This window comes from Scomber japonicus, chromosome 19, assembly GCF_027409825.1.
Source record: "Scomber japonicus isolate fScoJap1 chromosome 19, fScoJap1.pri, whole genome shotgun sequence".
NCBI lineage: Eukaryota > Metazoa > Chordata > Actinopteri > Scombriformes > Scombridae > Scomber > Scomber japonicus.
In genome coordinates, this window is record NC_070596.1 from 5,202,511 (window position 1) to 5,218,156 (window position 15,646).

A 15,646-nucleotide genomic window follows, 5' to 3' on the forward strand; every position below is an offset into this window, starting at 1 on the left:
AAATGTAGGCTATAAGCACAATTTTTGAGACTGATGGTAAAATCTTTGACATGGACGAATCACACGGGGATATGTGACTATAAAAGAATAATAAAACGAATTCTGTTTGCCAGTGTCTGTGAAGATTCTCAATTAAGGAAGGTTGACTCAAAGGCAAGTGGACTTGGTTGTAAATCCTTGAGCACGTTTCTCTAATCCAAGGGGTTTCTTCAGTTCCACCCGGTCACCAGTGATTCCCAGGTAGCCTATTTAACCTTTTCTTTGCCACTGTGTTGGTACATCATTTTCTTATCAAACACTCATATTGTGAAGGGAAGATCTGCCCATTTCCTGTTTGGTGCTGGTGGTCTTGTCGAGCTTGATGCTGTTGCATTATTTTACTCTGCATTATTTTTTATTTTATGTGGTTACATATGAAACCCACCCGGTCCGGATCTGTGTTCTATACCGTTTAGACCTGAATGAACCAGCTCAAGACTCGGCCCAGGTCTGTAAAGCCAGGAAAGGACGGAACCACAACGCGTCAAGTTTAAGATTGAGAGTAGAACAAACTGGCTTTCAAAATAAACATCAACTATGTCGCATAAACAGTGGAAATTGATATTAAGGGACATATCTATTGCCTGGGATAAATGAAGGGCTCTTGCTTGTTTCATGTATTTCGTAATAAAAAAAATTAAAAAATTGAGCTGGCTGACAAATACACATTGTATGACAAACAATGTGCTGTGATGTTTCTGCAGTAAAAAAAAAGAAAAAAAAAGAAGATGGTTATATACCGAATTTGTTGTTTGATATATAATTTTATATATTTATTTATTTATGTTATTATATTTTCATCATCTCCTTACTGTAGTCCATTGTCCTCTACCGTTAATGTCAGTCTTGTTACTGCTCTGTGTTGTGTGTCCTGCTTTGTATTGCACTGCTTTTGCCTTGTCTGTCAAAGCACTTTGTAGACTTTGTTTTTAAAGGTTCTACATAAATAACATTATTATTATTATAGTTTTATTATAAGCTCAGACAGGGTTTTCTTCTTGGTTATACATTTTGATATGTAAAGATGGAATTTAACAACTTATTATGGAAAACAGAGACCAAGAGCTCCTGACATAGGTTTTCAGCATTGTTGGTTGGAACATTCTTCAAGTTGAACTTCGTGGACTCTGGAGTCCAGGCTCTCTGTATGCTGTGTTTTTTTGAAAAATGAATTGTTGTCCAATTTTATTCATTTTTATATTGCTACTGTATTACTGCTGTCTTGGCCAGGTCTCCCTTGTAAAAGAGATCTGTGATCTCAATGTGACTAACATGGTTAAAAAATAGTACGTTTCCAAAAAGTGCAAATTGTGGTAAACCAAATCAAACTGTGTCCCCAACAAAAACTCCACAGACTTAATATTTGTTGCTGCAAATAATGATTGAATGAATAAAAGCAGTAAAGTATTGGGCCACTACTTTAGTGCTCAATGTATGAAAATCCCGCTTTTGTTCTGAAAAGACGCTTAACCCGGCCCGGAAGTCACCTCCTGTCTAAGTATACGGTGAGCCGCATTCCTGTCTGTGTACACCGAGCGGACTGACGGACTAACCTGACGACGCATCCACCGGGAGACATTGTGGATATTATCTCGGCGCGGTTTAATATCCTGGTATTATCCCCTAGCTCGGTTTTTTAGCCTCCTCGAGGGCTAAATAAGGAGGCATCCTGGAAGTACCCGGAGAACCGCGGATATCTACGCGGCAGGGATGCTTCGTGACCCGCGGCAGGTGTGAGGAGATGGCGGGGGAGCAGCCGGCGGGCACCGGCCGGGTGGTGCTGGTCAAGAAGATCATCATGAAGGACGGGGCAGCGGTGGGTTAATCACCCGCCATTTTACTTATATTTTATTAGGAATTTATCACGCTAATTTATATTTTATCCGACGTTAAAATAGTATATAGTGTAAATGAAAAGCTGCGGGCTGTATATTCAACAAAGCTTTAATTCCCACATAGAATCTACAGTTGGCCTTTAATTTCTGTTCAAAATGGTCGGCGAGTTAATGACATAACGGCTTACTAAAGCACACAGAGGGATATTTATGTCGTTTTTTAACAGCAAAATAACCAACAAAAGTATCACTTGACAGGTAAAGATAAACAACACAGCTTTAATTCTCTCTATTGACGTTTCACAATGGATTTAAACGACTGTATGTCCAACAATAGATTTTGTAATAAAATGCGTCAAATAAAAAATTAGTTCAAAATGAATGAATGAATACAGCGAACAGGAGCCAGAACAGAGCAGATCTGGTCCAAAATGGCAGTTTCAGTGGGATGATGATAAAGAGAGAGAGAGAGAGAGAGAGAGAGTGTGTGTGTGTGTGTGTGTGTGTGTGTGTGTGTGTGTGTTGTAATGGAGCCATGCAGAGCAGGTTTAATGTGGCAGCATGGATCCATTATCTGTTACATAAGAGCTCTCTTCCTGAAATACACCGACTGCAGATTCAACACTGCTGTCTCCATGGCTCCACCAGCCTCCATTTTAGCATCCTTAGTGAAAATAGTCTCACATTTTACATCATCTACATTTAAACGACAATGGAAAACCCCCTTTATGTTATATTCACGTTCTAATAGGAATAAAAGAGATTATAGGAGATTGATGTTAAAATGACCCTCATCTCAAAAGACTTAATGTTGTGTTGATACAGCATCAAGCAACAAACATGTTAAACCAATGTTAAGGTTTTGCTGGTTGTATCGATGTAAATCTTTTGGACTGTTTTGGACTCCTGGTTGGACATAATAAGACACTTGAAGACCTCACTGTGGGCTAATGCAAATTAATGACAATTTTCCCACATTTTATAAACTGAAAATGTAATCAGTTAATTGGGGGGGGGAAATGATAATCAACAGAATAAAGACAGAAGACAAAGAGGTCTATATGAGACATTAAATAACAAAAGCATAATAATAAGCAGAACTGAAGCAAAATTCAAAATATTCTCTGGTTCCATTATCTAAAAAGATTTGCTCCTATTTTTGTTTTTTTAATGATTTTTTAAATAAATATCTGTGGGATCTGGAGTGTTGTTAGTACAAAATTAACAATCTGAAAATGTCAATATGCACTCTGGGAAACTGATGACCATTTTTCACCATTTTCTGATCATTTACAGACCAAATGATGAACCAATTAATTAAGAAAATAATTGGGAAATTAATCACTTGGAAATCAGTGTTGCAGCGACTAATACTCAGAGAGTTTCAGATCCTGACATATCTCATCTTGGTATTGATTTCGTTAGTAAATTATGGTCTAATTGCCAAACTCATTAATGTCATGGTGCTTAGTGTGTGATATAGTGCCTCTGCTCTTTTTTCCTTCAAGGTTTATATGGTATTTATAATGTATTATTATCTAGTAACCACCTTAAAATAAGAAATTCTGTATACTGTAACCTGGTAATTTGATATACATTGGTAGTGTAAGACTGGTTGATGTGTTAGTGGAACCTCACACTATTGGCAACTCAGTGGTGTGCGTCAAAGTAGTAATTTTATCACCTTCTCTCTCTGGATCAACATATTCCACTGTAGCTCAACTACGTCTTCTGTCAATGTGACGCATTTGTTATGTGATACAGGCATCAATCGACACAACCTTGAGGTTTCATGACCAATTCATACTTCGTATTGGTATGGTAAGATGCTTTGACTTGATGATACATAAACTGGTATGTAATGTATATGTACTGTATGTAATAAAACAGCACATGAGGTAAACATCATATTGTTTACTACCATATATATAATAAATCATCATTTATGAAGAGAATGCTTTGAGTGCTGCATTTGGCACCAGAGCTGAAACTATTATAGCTTGGAGCTACAACGATTAATCAATTAGTTGCCAACTATTAAATTTATCGGCAACTATTTTGGTTGTGAGTTATGCCCTGATCATAACTGCACTGGTATGGAAATGTTTAAAGATCAACAGATTTTATGACCTTCACTGCAGCACCACTGTCATTAGCATGGTGTTGGTTTTGTCCCCCAGTTTCAGATGATTGCTACAATCTTTTTATGGAGTCAAAAAACCTTTGACTAACAAGTTTTATTTCATGTGAATCTAAAATAATCAGAGGCAATGAACGAGATAGTAAGGTTGTAAGTAAGGCTGACTGATTACTTGTTTTGCTCACAGTGCTAATGCTAACATGCTGATGTACCATGGTCACCTTTGTTTAGCCTGTTAACATGTAGGGCTAAGTATCAGCACTCAACACCTTTTTAAAGTATCAACTGAAATAAATCAATACCGGGTAGCATTGAAACATCTCCCGTCAAATGATACCTACAATCAGTCCTTTTTGCACCCAGAGCTAGAAAATATGACTATTTGTATGGACTTGCTCATAGCCAATCAATGCAAGCGTTCTTCAATTTAATGTGACATGTGATTGGTCCACTGCCACAGCAGCTACAACCTGTCTGTGGTGGTGAAGTCGTGGTGAATTTGAGTTAGTGAGCTTATCGGTTCAACAGCCAAGATGTCACCTAAACACTCTAAAATGTGTCTACACTACACACCTCTTACACCAGATAAAAGACAGAGCACTAAATGTGGAATGGGTATCTAATGAAATACTCAATTGGTATCTGAATCACTTTAAGGGTACTTGGACTACTAGTATTGTCATTTTTTAAATTACACCCAAACACAAAGTGCAGCTCAAGGGGATATTATAACACATTAGGTCTTAAACCAGAGTATTGTACATATCCCAGTTTTGACCTGATGATGGTACTATATCAATACCAAAGGGATTTCCAAAATGAGTAGAATTCATCCTCTGGGGACAATGAATGTTTGTACGAAATCATATGGCAATCCATCCAAGTAGCTATTGAGATAATACGGTCTGAACCTATATGGTGAACCAGCAAATAGACCTAAATTATCATCCATAGATCTAGATCCCAGAGTCCAAGGTGATGTCTTCAGATCTCTTGTTTCGTCAGACCAAAGATCCAAAACCCAAAGATAGTCTGTTTACAATGATATAAGACAAAGACAGGCGGCAAATCTTCCCATAGGAGAAGCTGGTACTGAAGCTGTTTCTCCTCCCTTTGAATACACAGGAAGCTAAGACACATCATTTACTAAAGTTCCATTTCAAGAATCAAAGGAGACTGAATAAAACCAGAAGATAACAGAAATCATCACCCTGTAATAACCATCCTCTACATATATATATCATAAAGGCTCCCAACTGCTGACATGAAGGTTAATAGCACAGAACAGCAGCAATAAATGACTCATCATCTAAGAGTGTCAGTAGGCTGATAATCACTTCATGTTCAGTGCTCCAATTTAATACTTGCTCTACATTTCAGCCAAAACACTCAACTGTGTTAGATAATGAGTTCCAGTCCTCTCTTTAACAGACAAGTGCCTCTACACCATGAAATTATTTAGTTATGAAATGTATAACTGGTGGATCTTTTGTTTGTTTGGATCAGTCTATAGTCCATATGATTACTTTTTTGTTTGTAACTGCTATTAAATCATGTTTAAGAAAATTCTCTTTATCTTTGTCAATATCCATGCTTAGTATTGCACTGGACTTACAAGAGACAAAGTCAGAGAAGAAGATATTGTGACATTTATTCCCTGGAAAGAGTCAACCCCCATAAACACTGGATCCAACAATCCACACAATGCAATTTGATACCATCTTTTATTAGACTCTCTCAGCAATGTGGGTTTTATTGCTATAAATATGTATTATTCAAGCCCAAGCCAAGATGAACCCAATGATGTCAAATCTATATCATTTTCGCAGGGATCTCCTGAAGGGCCACTGAAGACATTATACAACTGTTTTTATAGACTGACAAGTAAACTTTAATTGTTGTCACATTAAACATTAGTAGTGATTGTAAAATGTATCTATATATGTGTGTGTGTGTGTGTGTGTGTGTGTGGTGTATTTCAGCTCCAGCAGGGTATCGGTAGGCCCAGTGTGTACCATGCAGTGGTGGTCATCTTCCTGGAGTTCTTCGCCTGGGGTCTGCTCACTACGCCCATGCTCACCGTGAGTAACAATGTGTTTTAAAGGAAGATAGCTGTCGCATGTTTGTGTCAATATCGGAGCATCTGATAAGGTTCGCAAAGAATGGGATCTGCTCCTATTTAGGGAAGGCTGCACACTGGACGACAAGTTTTCAAGATTTGTCACATCATGTCACCATGTGTCAGTTTCAAGACTCATCAGCACCTCAATGCAACATCAGCATCAGTGTCTGGTGCAATTAATGTCCTGTTCTCCAGATCAGCATCTGGAACATCTGCATATTTCTTAAAAGTATCAGTATTAAAGTATCTCAGTATTATACCTTGTAGATTGTTAACATTTTCTGTAGCAGTAAGAGTTTGACTCTTTCAACTACTGTAAGCTGCTGATGTTGGGCGTTAAAATTCTGGTGAAAATTGTATTATTTTATACTGTCCCTGCTGGTCAGTTATAATCGTCAGATGATAGTTGGGTTGCATACAACAAATCATTATGCTGCAGCCGTAGATGGGCACATTGATAAAAACTGAGATGGATGACTGAAAAACATGGATGAAACATGTCCAATGTTGACTCTAAGACAGAGGGACACCATTTAAACACTGAGGAACAAGATACATGATTTGAATTTTGTGGAGCAGTTACCTGAACCACCAGATGGTTTCTTACGCCAAACCATCTGTGAAGTCGTCCTTGGAAACTGTTAAGAAAAGGGCAGGCACTTTCAATCTGATTTCAATCTTGTTGAACATGATACCCATTTTAAATTTTGTGGAACAAGAAACAAAGTTTGTATCTTTCTCCACCGGCTATGAATCTTGCCACTATGTTCCTTTATAATGGTGAAAATTCAGTGGTTGCTGTCAGTGTTTTGCTGAGACTGTGATATTTTGTAGGTCTTAGTAGACTTTTTGTTGTACCTCTCCTTTTAGGTGCTACATGAAACGTTTCCCCAGCACACATTCCTGATGAATGGACTCATTCAGGGTGTGAAGGTAAGAACTTTAACAACAAAGTCACTATTGCAGATGCTTAAATTAGCATTAGCTAACATTTTTGCTGTCACTAACTGACCCCATCTCTTCCTTTCAAGGGTCTCCTGTCATTCATGTCTGCTCCTCTGATTGGTGCGCTGTCAGATGTGTGGGGCAGGCGGTCCTTCCTATTGGTCACCGTCTTCTTCACCTGCGCCCCAATCCCCCTGATGAGGCTCAGCCCCTGGTAGGACTCATTGTTTTTTTTTCGGAACATAATCTTGATATCATACAAGTCTATCCAGCAAGTTCTACAAATCTTAACCGAAACAGAGTTTGAAGCTTCTGAAAAATCTGATAACAATGAGCCTGTGACCAAATAGTGACCAATATTTGACATTTTACAGTTGACAATTAAACTTGTCATTGCTATCTGATGGACAAACTATGTAATGGTGAAACTCTTGCATATCTTTCGTATTTTGTAGATAATATATCTGCCACAATATAAGAGTTTTTTTTCACACTTGTTCATCTTCCAGGTGGTACTTCGCCATGATCTCCATGTCTGGAGCTTTCTCCGTCACCTTCTCGGTCATTTTCGCCTACGTCGCCGATGTGACAGACGAAAGAGAGAGGAGTACAGCGTACGGCCTGGTAAGGGCTCATTTCATGGTTTGATGTGTTGTCCCTGCATTTAAACTAAATATATACACACATATAGAAGGGACAGAATAATAGGATACAGTCTCCTGTTAATCATTTACTATCGTCTACTTAATAACCAATGTCAAAATCAAGCTTTTGAAATTTAGTTTGAGTTTGTGTCCAATGAAAAAGATTTAGAGGTTGAACATATTCTTGAGGATGTCCGTAAAGTATCACAAAGGACTTATGTGGGTGCATATTATGACATAAACATAACAATGACCTCATACCGTCAGACAGACGGGTGAATAGATGGGGGTGTCGAATATCTGACACTGAATCTACCGCCTCAGAGCAGAAACTAACACGGCAGCTTCATCAGAGCGCAGAACAACCTTCATGTTTGTCTATCCAAAAATAGATTATACACCAAACATCCTCCATCCTCTTAAACCCCCGCAGGTATCAGCTACCTTCGCAGCCAGCCTGGTGACGAGTCCGGCCATCGGAGCGTACCTGTCGGCCTGGTACGGAGACAACCTGGTGGTCCTGCTGGCCACTCTCATCGCTCTGGCCGACATCTGCTTCATCCTGCTGGCCGTGCCAGAGTCTCTGCCGGACAAGATGAGGCTCAACACCTGGGGGGCGCCCATATCCTGGGAGCAGGCCGACCCCTTCACTGTCAGTAACAAATAATAAATGGCTCAGTATCTGATAATGAACTCATAGCAGATTGATTGTTTTATTTTGTAGCTGCATGAAGTCACTTCTCAATGATTTGACTCTTTTCTCTGTTTTTGGACACAGTATGTAGAGAGAGAAGACCTGGGCGAAGGCATCGCGGTTTTTCCTCGACCTCGTAACATTTTGAAAGTTTAATGATACAATAGGATTACAGTACGTATGAAAGCCTGTCACTGCTCGCTCTAAGCTAATGATAAAATGCAATAGGATCCGATCAGACGCCTTTCACAGACAGTAACCTGCCCCCCTTTGAGTCTCAGGTGTTAATTGGAGACTAACTGATCGTCTGACTGCTCTGGTTTTGTATTTCCTGCCTCTCTGTCCCTCTCTCTGTCTGTCTCTCTCTCTCCTCTAGTCTTTGAGGAAGGTGGGTCAGGACCCGACGGTCTTACTGATCTGTATCACTGTGTTCCTGTCTTACCTGCCGGAGGCCGGACAGTACTCCAGCTTCTTCCTCTACCTCAGACAGGTGAGACACACTGCTGAGTCTCCATACGATTAGTAGTGTTTCTGCTAATACTAATGTTATTGCTGCTATTATTTCTACTATGACTCCTGCAACCAGTTTAGTTTCATTATCTTATTTATTCATTATTTTTTAAAGCCTAAGGTTACATCTTCAAATTGCTTGTTTTTTCTGATCAACCGTCCATAACTCAAACATATTCAGTTTACTATCAAATAAGATAAAGAAAAACAGCAAATACCAACAAGTGGGAAGCTGGCACTCGAGAAAATTACTTAAACATCAATCGATTATCCAATTAGTTGCTGATTGAAGTATATAACTGATTTATAACTGAATTGTGGCAGCTTTCATTTCAATTTATGTCACCCAAGACTGTAACTTTCTAGTCCTCATTCCAGCCATAATAGCACATTTTCAGTGTCACACAAGTAGCATGTTCAGAGATATAAAACACACTCATACCTAAGGCCAAGATTGACCTTATAATAGCATCAGCTGTACACACTTTAATCCAACGACTATCAATCTGATGGTACCAATTGGTTCTAGCACAAACCAAACCTTCTCCAGGTTAAAATTGTAAGCGTTTCACAAGAGAATGAACGTTTGCTATTTCCACTTCAATCCGTACTATTTATGAAATCTAAGACCTTGTGTACACTTGGTTTTAAAATGTGTCTTGGGTGATTTGATCACAAGTGGGTAGCGCTAAATACAAGTGTAAATGATCAACATTGTGACCCAATCACTCAAACCGCTTGTCGAGGGGGTCTGGAACACATTTGACCACATATTTTTTGTAGTGTAAACACTAATGTGTCCTGATGTGTCCCCTACAAGGAAATAGATCATCAGTGCAGGACATGGTGGTTGTTTTGGTACCAGCGTGCCTCAACAGTTGAAAGACTGATGTAACTGTGTGTGGGGGCCTTTGACCTTCTAGTGGAAGTGAAATAGACAGTAGCAACATCATCCTTTAAACATACTGTATGTTAAACTGACTGTTCTGTGCTATGTTAATATCAAAGACAACTGCATTAATAATATCTTTTTTTCTGTCCACCCAGGTTATCAATTTCTCCTCCACAACCATCGCTGTTTTTATTGGAGTGGTGGGCATTCTGTCCATTGTAGCACAGGTAACACACATACACACATTTAAATTGACTGTATTAAATCACATCTTGGTTTTATCTGGATATGAAATGATAAATGTAAATTGGGCAACAGATACCAATAATAAAATATGCTCACATATACTAAATATAGAGATGAAATTTCATGATTGTTTTATGTAAATACAAGGTTATAACATTTAAAATGAATTTGCTCTCTTCTCTTCTCTTCTCAGACCCTCCTCCTAACGCTGCTGATGAGGACTCTGGGTAATAAAAACACTGTTCTGTTGGGTTTGGGCTTCCAGATCCTTCAGCTGGCCTGGTACGGCTTCGGATCAGAGCCATGGTGAGATCTGTGTGTGTGTGTGTGTGTGTGTGTGTGTGTGTTATCTGTGACATCCAATGCTCCTGCTGCCAACTGCCTAACAGCCAATCAATGACCTGTCACTGATTGGTAAAGGGTTGCTGCTTTCCATATTTATCTCATCATGCAGCCAAATAGAAGATGCTGTAGCTTAAAACAGAGGGAGCGGTTAGCAATATGAACAATATGAAGCTACCCTAATTTAATAAACATTGTTGATTGGCTCAGACCAGGTTGTCAAACTTTAGCAGGAGTGTAAACATCTCGAATCTCATAAATATCAAGAAGAGTTGTGTTAGCTGTGCTACCTTAGCCTAAACTCTGATAGCATGTTAGACTTGAGACTACACAGTAATGTACTAGTTGTGAACAGGGATTTTTTTTAACACCACAAATGAATGTAGTTAGTAAATTATATGTTATACTTACTAGCTTTTGAACATTTGGTTACTATTATTAGCTGGACATGCTAATGATTGTAGCTTATTTTAGAGCAGATAACTGCACACATTTATTCATTACTCACATATTTTTCAATTGATAATTCATTTATATAATATATACAGAATACATATATTCTATTAATAAATACTCTTAGTGAATACAACTCTAGTGTGTATATCACTGGCAGCTGATCTCATCTCTGCATCTCTCTGCAGTAAACTCTGCTTCAAAAGAAGTCATTATTAAAATGGTCAGACTGTCAGCAAACAAAAACAGTATATCACCAAGATGTCAGATATACACACTTTTAACTGTGTGTGTGTGTGTGTCTGTCTGTCTGTCTGTCTGTCTGTCTGTCTGTCTGTCTGTCTGTCTGTCTGTCTGTCTGTCTGTCTGTCTGTCTGTGTGTGTGTGTGTGTGTGTGTGTGTGTGTGTGTGTGTGTTTTAACAGGATGATGTGGGCGGCTGGTGCTGTAGCAGCAATGTCCTCCATCACCTTCCCAGCAGTCTCTGCTCTGGTGTCACAGTCTGCTGATTCTGATAAACAAGGTGACAAAGAACATCTCCTCCACTATCCTCTCTTCTCCTCTCCTCTTTTTTTCTCTCTTCTCCTCTTTTTTTCTCTCCTGATTTCTCCTCTCCTCTCTCCTCGTTTTCTCTCTTCTTTTCTCCTCTCCTCTCTTCTCTCCTCTTGTTTTTCTCTCTCCTCCTCTCCACTCCTCACATTTTGTTTCCTTTCTTCTCTTCGTTTCTCTCTCCTCTCCACTACTCTCCTTTTCTTTGTTCTCCTCCTCTCCTCATTTTCTCTCCTCTCCTCCTGTTTCCTCTCCCCTCTTCACTTCTCTCCTCTTTTTCTCTCTCCTCCTCTCAACTCCTCACCTTTTGTTTCCTCTCTTTTCTTCTCTTCAATTGTTTTCTCTCCTCCTTTCTCTTCTTCTCACCTCCTCTTCTCTCCCTCAGATCAATAGGACATTGTGTTACTATTGATTTTAGCCTGATGGGAGTTTGTATTACTAAACCAGAAGGTGAAATCAATCCACTGCCAGCTAAATATATGAGCACATACAGTATTCACTATGTCAGCAATAACATGGAAGGAGCCAACCGCATTATACTATACAAACTGATGACCTGCCCCCTCCCCCCCACACACACTCACTATATAAGTTGACCTATGTGTCTCCTCCTCCTCTGCAGGTGTGGTCCAGGGGATGATAACAGGTATCAGAGGTCTGTGTAACGGTCTGGGTCCAGCTCTGTACGGATTCGTCTTCTTCCTGTTCAACGTTGAACTCAACACCATGGACCCCATTCAGGGAGAGTTCAACATCGACCCGCTGCCTCTTCACAGTCCCACTGAGGTACAGTATATGTTTAAATAGACACTCTACACTTGTTTTAAAGTTACACAATATAGTAGCTGACTGCTTGAGTCAGGCAGGTTGCGTAACAAATAAATAAATACTGATTTATGTGTGCCACTTTAAAAAAAAACGTTGTGGAACAGCTATCGTATCTGACTGGTTTAATACATATAACAGCCAGGTGTTCTCATTGGATTTCGTGTCTGATATTTAAACATCCTGGACAAAGCTTACAAACACCACAGAGATCATTAGAACAGAATATTAGATTCCTGCTGCAGGACAGATACATGGAAGAAGAGGCATTACTCATCCTCTTAACATTACATTAGAAGTGTGACGTGGGCTCAGACTATAAACTGTTCTTGCACTGCACTCATGTTGATTTATCTTTTTGTTCTTGGTACTCAAACCAAAACCAAACTGCTTCTCTAAAGCTCAAACTGAGTCGTTGTTTCTATTTTACTTCAGTAAAACAGAAACAGCTGTGGTTCAGGAGGTAGAGCGGGTCGTCCACCAATCGAAAGATCGGTGGTTTGATTCCCAGCTCCTCCACTCCACATGTCCATGTGTCCTTGGACAAGAGACTTAACCCCAAATTGCTCCTGATGGCTGTCCAACGGTGTATGAATGTGTGTGTGAATGTTAGTTTCTCCTGATGAGCAGGTTGGCTCCCTGCATGGTAGGGCTGTTGGAAGGAATTTCGGTGTTCGAATATAATTTGAATGCTGAAATGACTATTTGAATGTGTATTTTTATATAAATGCGTTAGCCAATGTGAGCGAATCTCGACATTATCGTCTGAACAATAACGTTTTCTGAGTCTGAATCACAACTCACATTCAGAGCGCTAAGGTAACATCACAACATAAATGTCAGAAAGATAAGCGGACGTATCAACAGAGATGACCAATCCTGATAACTGAAGCGCTGGGTGGAAGTGTTTTGAATTTAATGCAGTTGGCAGTGCACATTTATTTATCTTCAGTGTATGCGGCTCTGGCTTTTGCTCAGTTAATTGAAAGGGGAAACAACAAGGAGAGGAATGTGTTAAGATTGAAAATGCTCATTAAAGTTGACATGGTAACATTCATACGTGTCTAAGCTTAGTTATTACTCAAAAAGCACATTGAGTTGCCATTGTGTATGAAATGCGCTATATAAATAAAACTGCCTTGCCTTGCCTTGCCTCAACAAGAAAGCTATGGCCTGTTTCTATATAATGTTGAGATGCCCTCTAGTGGACAGAGCGTAATATAACCACATGTTGACAGTGGTATTGGCAACACATAAGCCTTTGTAAAAGTACAGTAAATATTAATAATAGAATAAATGTGAGCATTAAAAATTCAAATATAATTCAAATTTTAAAAATAGTAATGAATGGGATTATAGAGGAAGAGATACAGCCCTACTGTGTGGTATCCCCTGCCGTCAGTGTATGAATGAGTGTGTGAATGCACTTTGAGTGGTCAAAAATGTACCCTTTATAATATAATGATTCAAATGATCTCTCTTTCTTTCTCTTAGCGAGCGCTTATCCCCGGCCCGCCTTTCCTGTTGGGGGCGTGCACCGTGGTCGTCGCCTTCCTCGTCGCTCTCTTCATCCCAGAGAAGGCCTCCCCTTCCTCCACGTCCTCTCAGCTGTCACTCAGCGACAAGCCCCGCCCAGACAGCAAAGAGTCACTGTCCACGCTGGCGGGCATCCACATCAACACACCCCTCCCCGGCAGTGACGAGGAGACCCCTCCCACCGCCAGCAACGAGGACTTTGAGCCTCTGCTGCAGGACAGTATCGTTTGATGGACAGGTGAAAAGACCACACAGGGTGGGACTAACACTGACATTTTGTTACCAGGGAAAAACAACCAGTAACACATTTTCTTTGCCAGAGGGTGGGACTTTCGATTGGCAGAAGGTTGCGATTGACAGCAAGAAGCTCCTATTGCATTGTTTCTTTGCCCGAGAGCGGGACTAACATCAGTTCACTGACTAGGAGCAGCAGCAGTAACATCTTCTGAATGACCAATAAAAAATGTTTCTTTAAGGAAGAGGCGGGAGCAAAGAGCTGCACATAAGATGTCATTGTTTGATTGGATGGAAGAACGAGGGTGGCGCCATGGGGACAGCATGGCTAAAAATGGGAACCATCATTTGATTGACAGGAATTTTTTAATGAAAAAGGGCCCATTTTTGGGAGATGCCCACTAAAATGGGAAGCGTTTTTTGAGGTTTTAATTGAAAGCTTATTGATCATCTTTAAGCTTGAAGTTGATTGTTTTGTGATAAACAAGAAAAGGTGTTTTTACCTTCAGCTGTATCATTTCCAAGCTGTATTTTAATGCCGTGTTTCATTTTTTATCAGTTACTGTACAAAGGAAACATGTCTGCAACATATTTACAGCAGCCAAAACATCAGTGTTGTTTTGTACACTTTTGTTTTTGTTGAAGAAGAAGAACACACTTTTTTTGTCACAGTTTCTTTTCTTTTTTGGCAGGGTAACAGGATTTTTATTCTTTTTAAGTGTACAGTATCTTTACCTGCCATGAGCTATCAAAGCTTACAAGAATGTGATGAGTTGAGAGATGAGTCAACTACCTAAAATCCAACATCGCTCCAATATCGCTCTTAATACTTATTTGAAGTTTTCTCTTTACTTTGAATGTCTTTTAATTGAATCTGGGACATGAAGGAGAGAACTGTTTTAAACACTGCTTTGGTTACAGAGCCAAAAAATATATTTATTTTAGATACCTCAGATAATTATGAGAAGCAAACAAAATCCTGAATGATGCAGGATACATTAAATAACAGAAAACCTCCAGTTAGCGCCCCCGTTTGTCACTCTACCTCAGATCAGTGTGGTTTTAAAAAAATCACACTCAACCTGAATTTACTCGTCTTCTATTGTTTGTTTTATTTTTTTATATCAAAGACACTTTATAAAAGTGCTGCTGGCAGAGGGAAAACCTCAGAGCTGCAACTCAGGTGTTCAGCTTCTAAGCAGTCCAAGCACCAACAGTGTTCATACTTCAACTCCATTTCTTTTTTAATTTTAGCGAGAATGGTTTTGTCCATGGTATAATTTGGAAATTTGCAAGTTAAATACAAGAAAACCATTTTTTTCACAATAGATTCTTCAATTTAGTGCAAGTGCAACCATAACCTGCACTATAACTTATTGATTCCTATTAACTCTTAATTACAATCCTTAAATGTCACCAACTTGTTCTTTATATCTATTTGATGCTTATACACATTTGTGAATATTTAATGATAATCTTTTAGCTGCAGATCACCAATGGAATGTCAAAATGGCACCAAATTTAGTGTCTAAAATAGTCAAAGCTCCAGCAACACTTGTAGTAAAGAACAAATGTATTAAAAGACCAACACATATCGGCTTTCAGCCTTCATTGGGATCATCTTTTTTTTTTTTTTTTTAA

General features: G+C 39.3%; 1 protein-coding gene across 4 annotated transcripts; it reads left to right on the plus strand.

Moving 5' to 3' along the window:
• The first annotated feature begins 1,762 nt into the window (after positions 1-1,762).
• On the plus strand, positions 1,763-14,022 carry mfsd14ba (major facilitator superfamily domain containing 14Ba). 4 transcript variants are annotated; one of them, XM_053340701.1, is made up of 13 exons: positions 1,820-1,855; positions 4,246-4,248; positions 6,003-6,095; positions 7,007-7,069; positions 7,168-7,295; positions 7,591-7,705; positions 8,159-8,377; positions 8,796-8,909; positions 9,977-10,048; positions 10,261-10,373; positions 11,287-11,384; positions 12,033-12,196; positions 13,730-14,022. In XM_053340701.1, exons 1-13 carry the CDS (start codon positions 1,838-1,840, stop codon positions 14,000-14,002), a joined length of 1,473 nt encoding a protein of 490 aa, XP_053196676.1. In that variant the 5' UTR covers positions 1,820-1,837; the 3' UTR covers positions 14,003-14,022. The 4 variants fall into 4 exon arrangements, with proteins under 4 accessions (XP_053196674.1, XP_053196676.1, XP_053196675.1 ...); XM_053340702.1 differs by lacking the exon at positions 4,246-4,248 and having other exon boundaries at positions 1,823-1,855; positions 5,997-6,095; positions 13,730-13,845; positions 13,876-14,022; XM_053340699.1 differs by lacking the exon at positions 4,246-4,248 and having other exon boundaries at positions 1,763-1,855; positions 5,997-6,095.
• Positions 14,023-15,646: the final 1,624 nt, after the last annotated feature.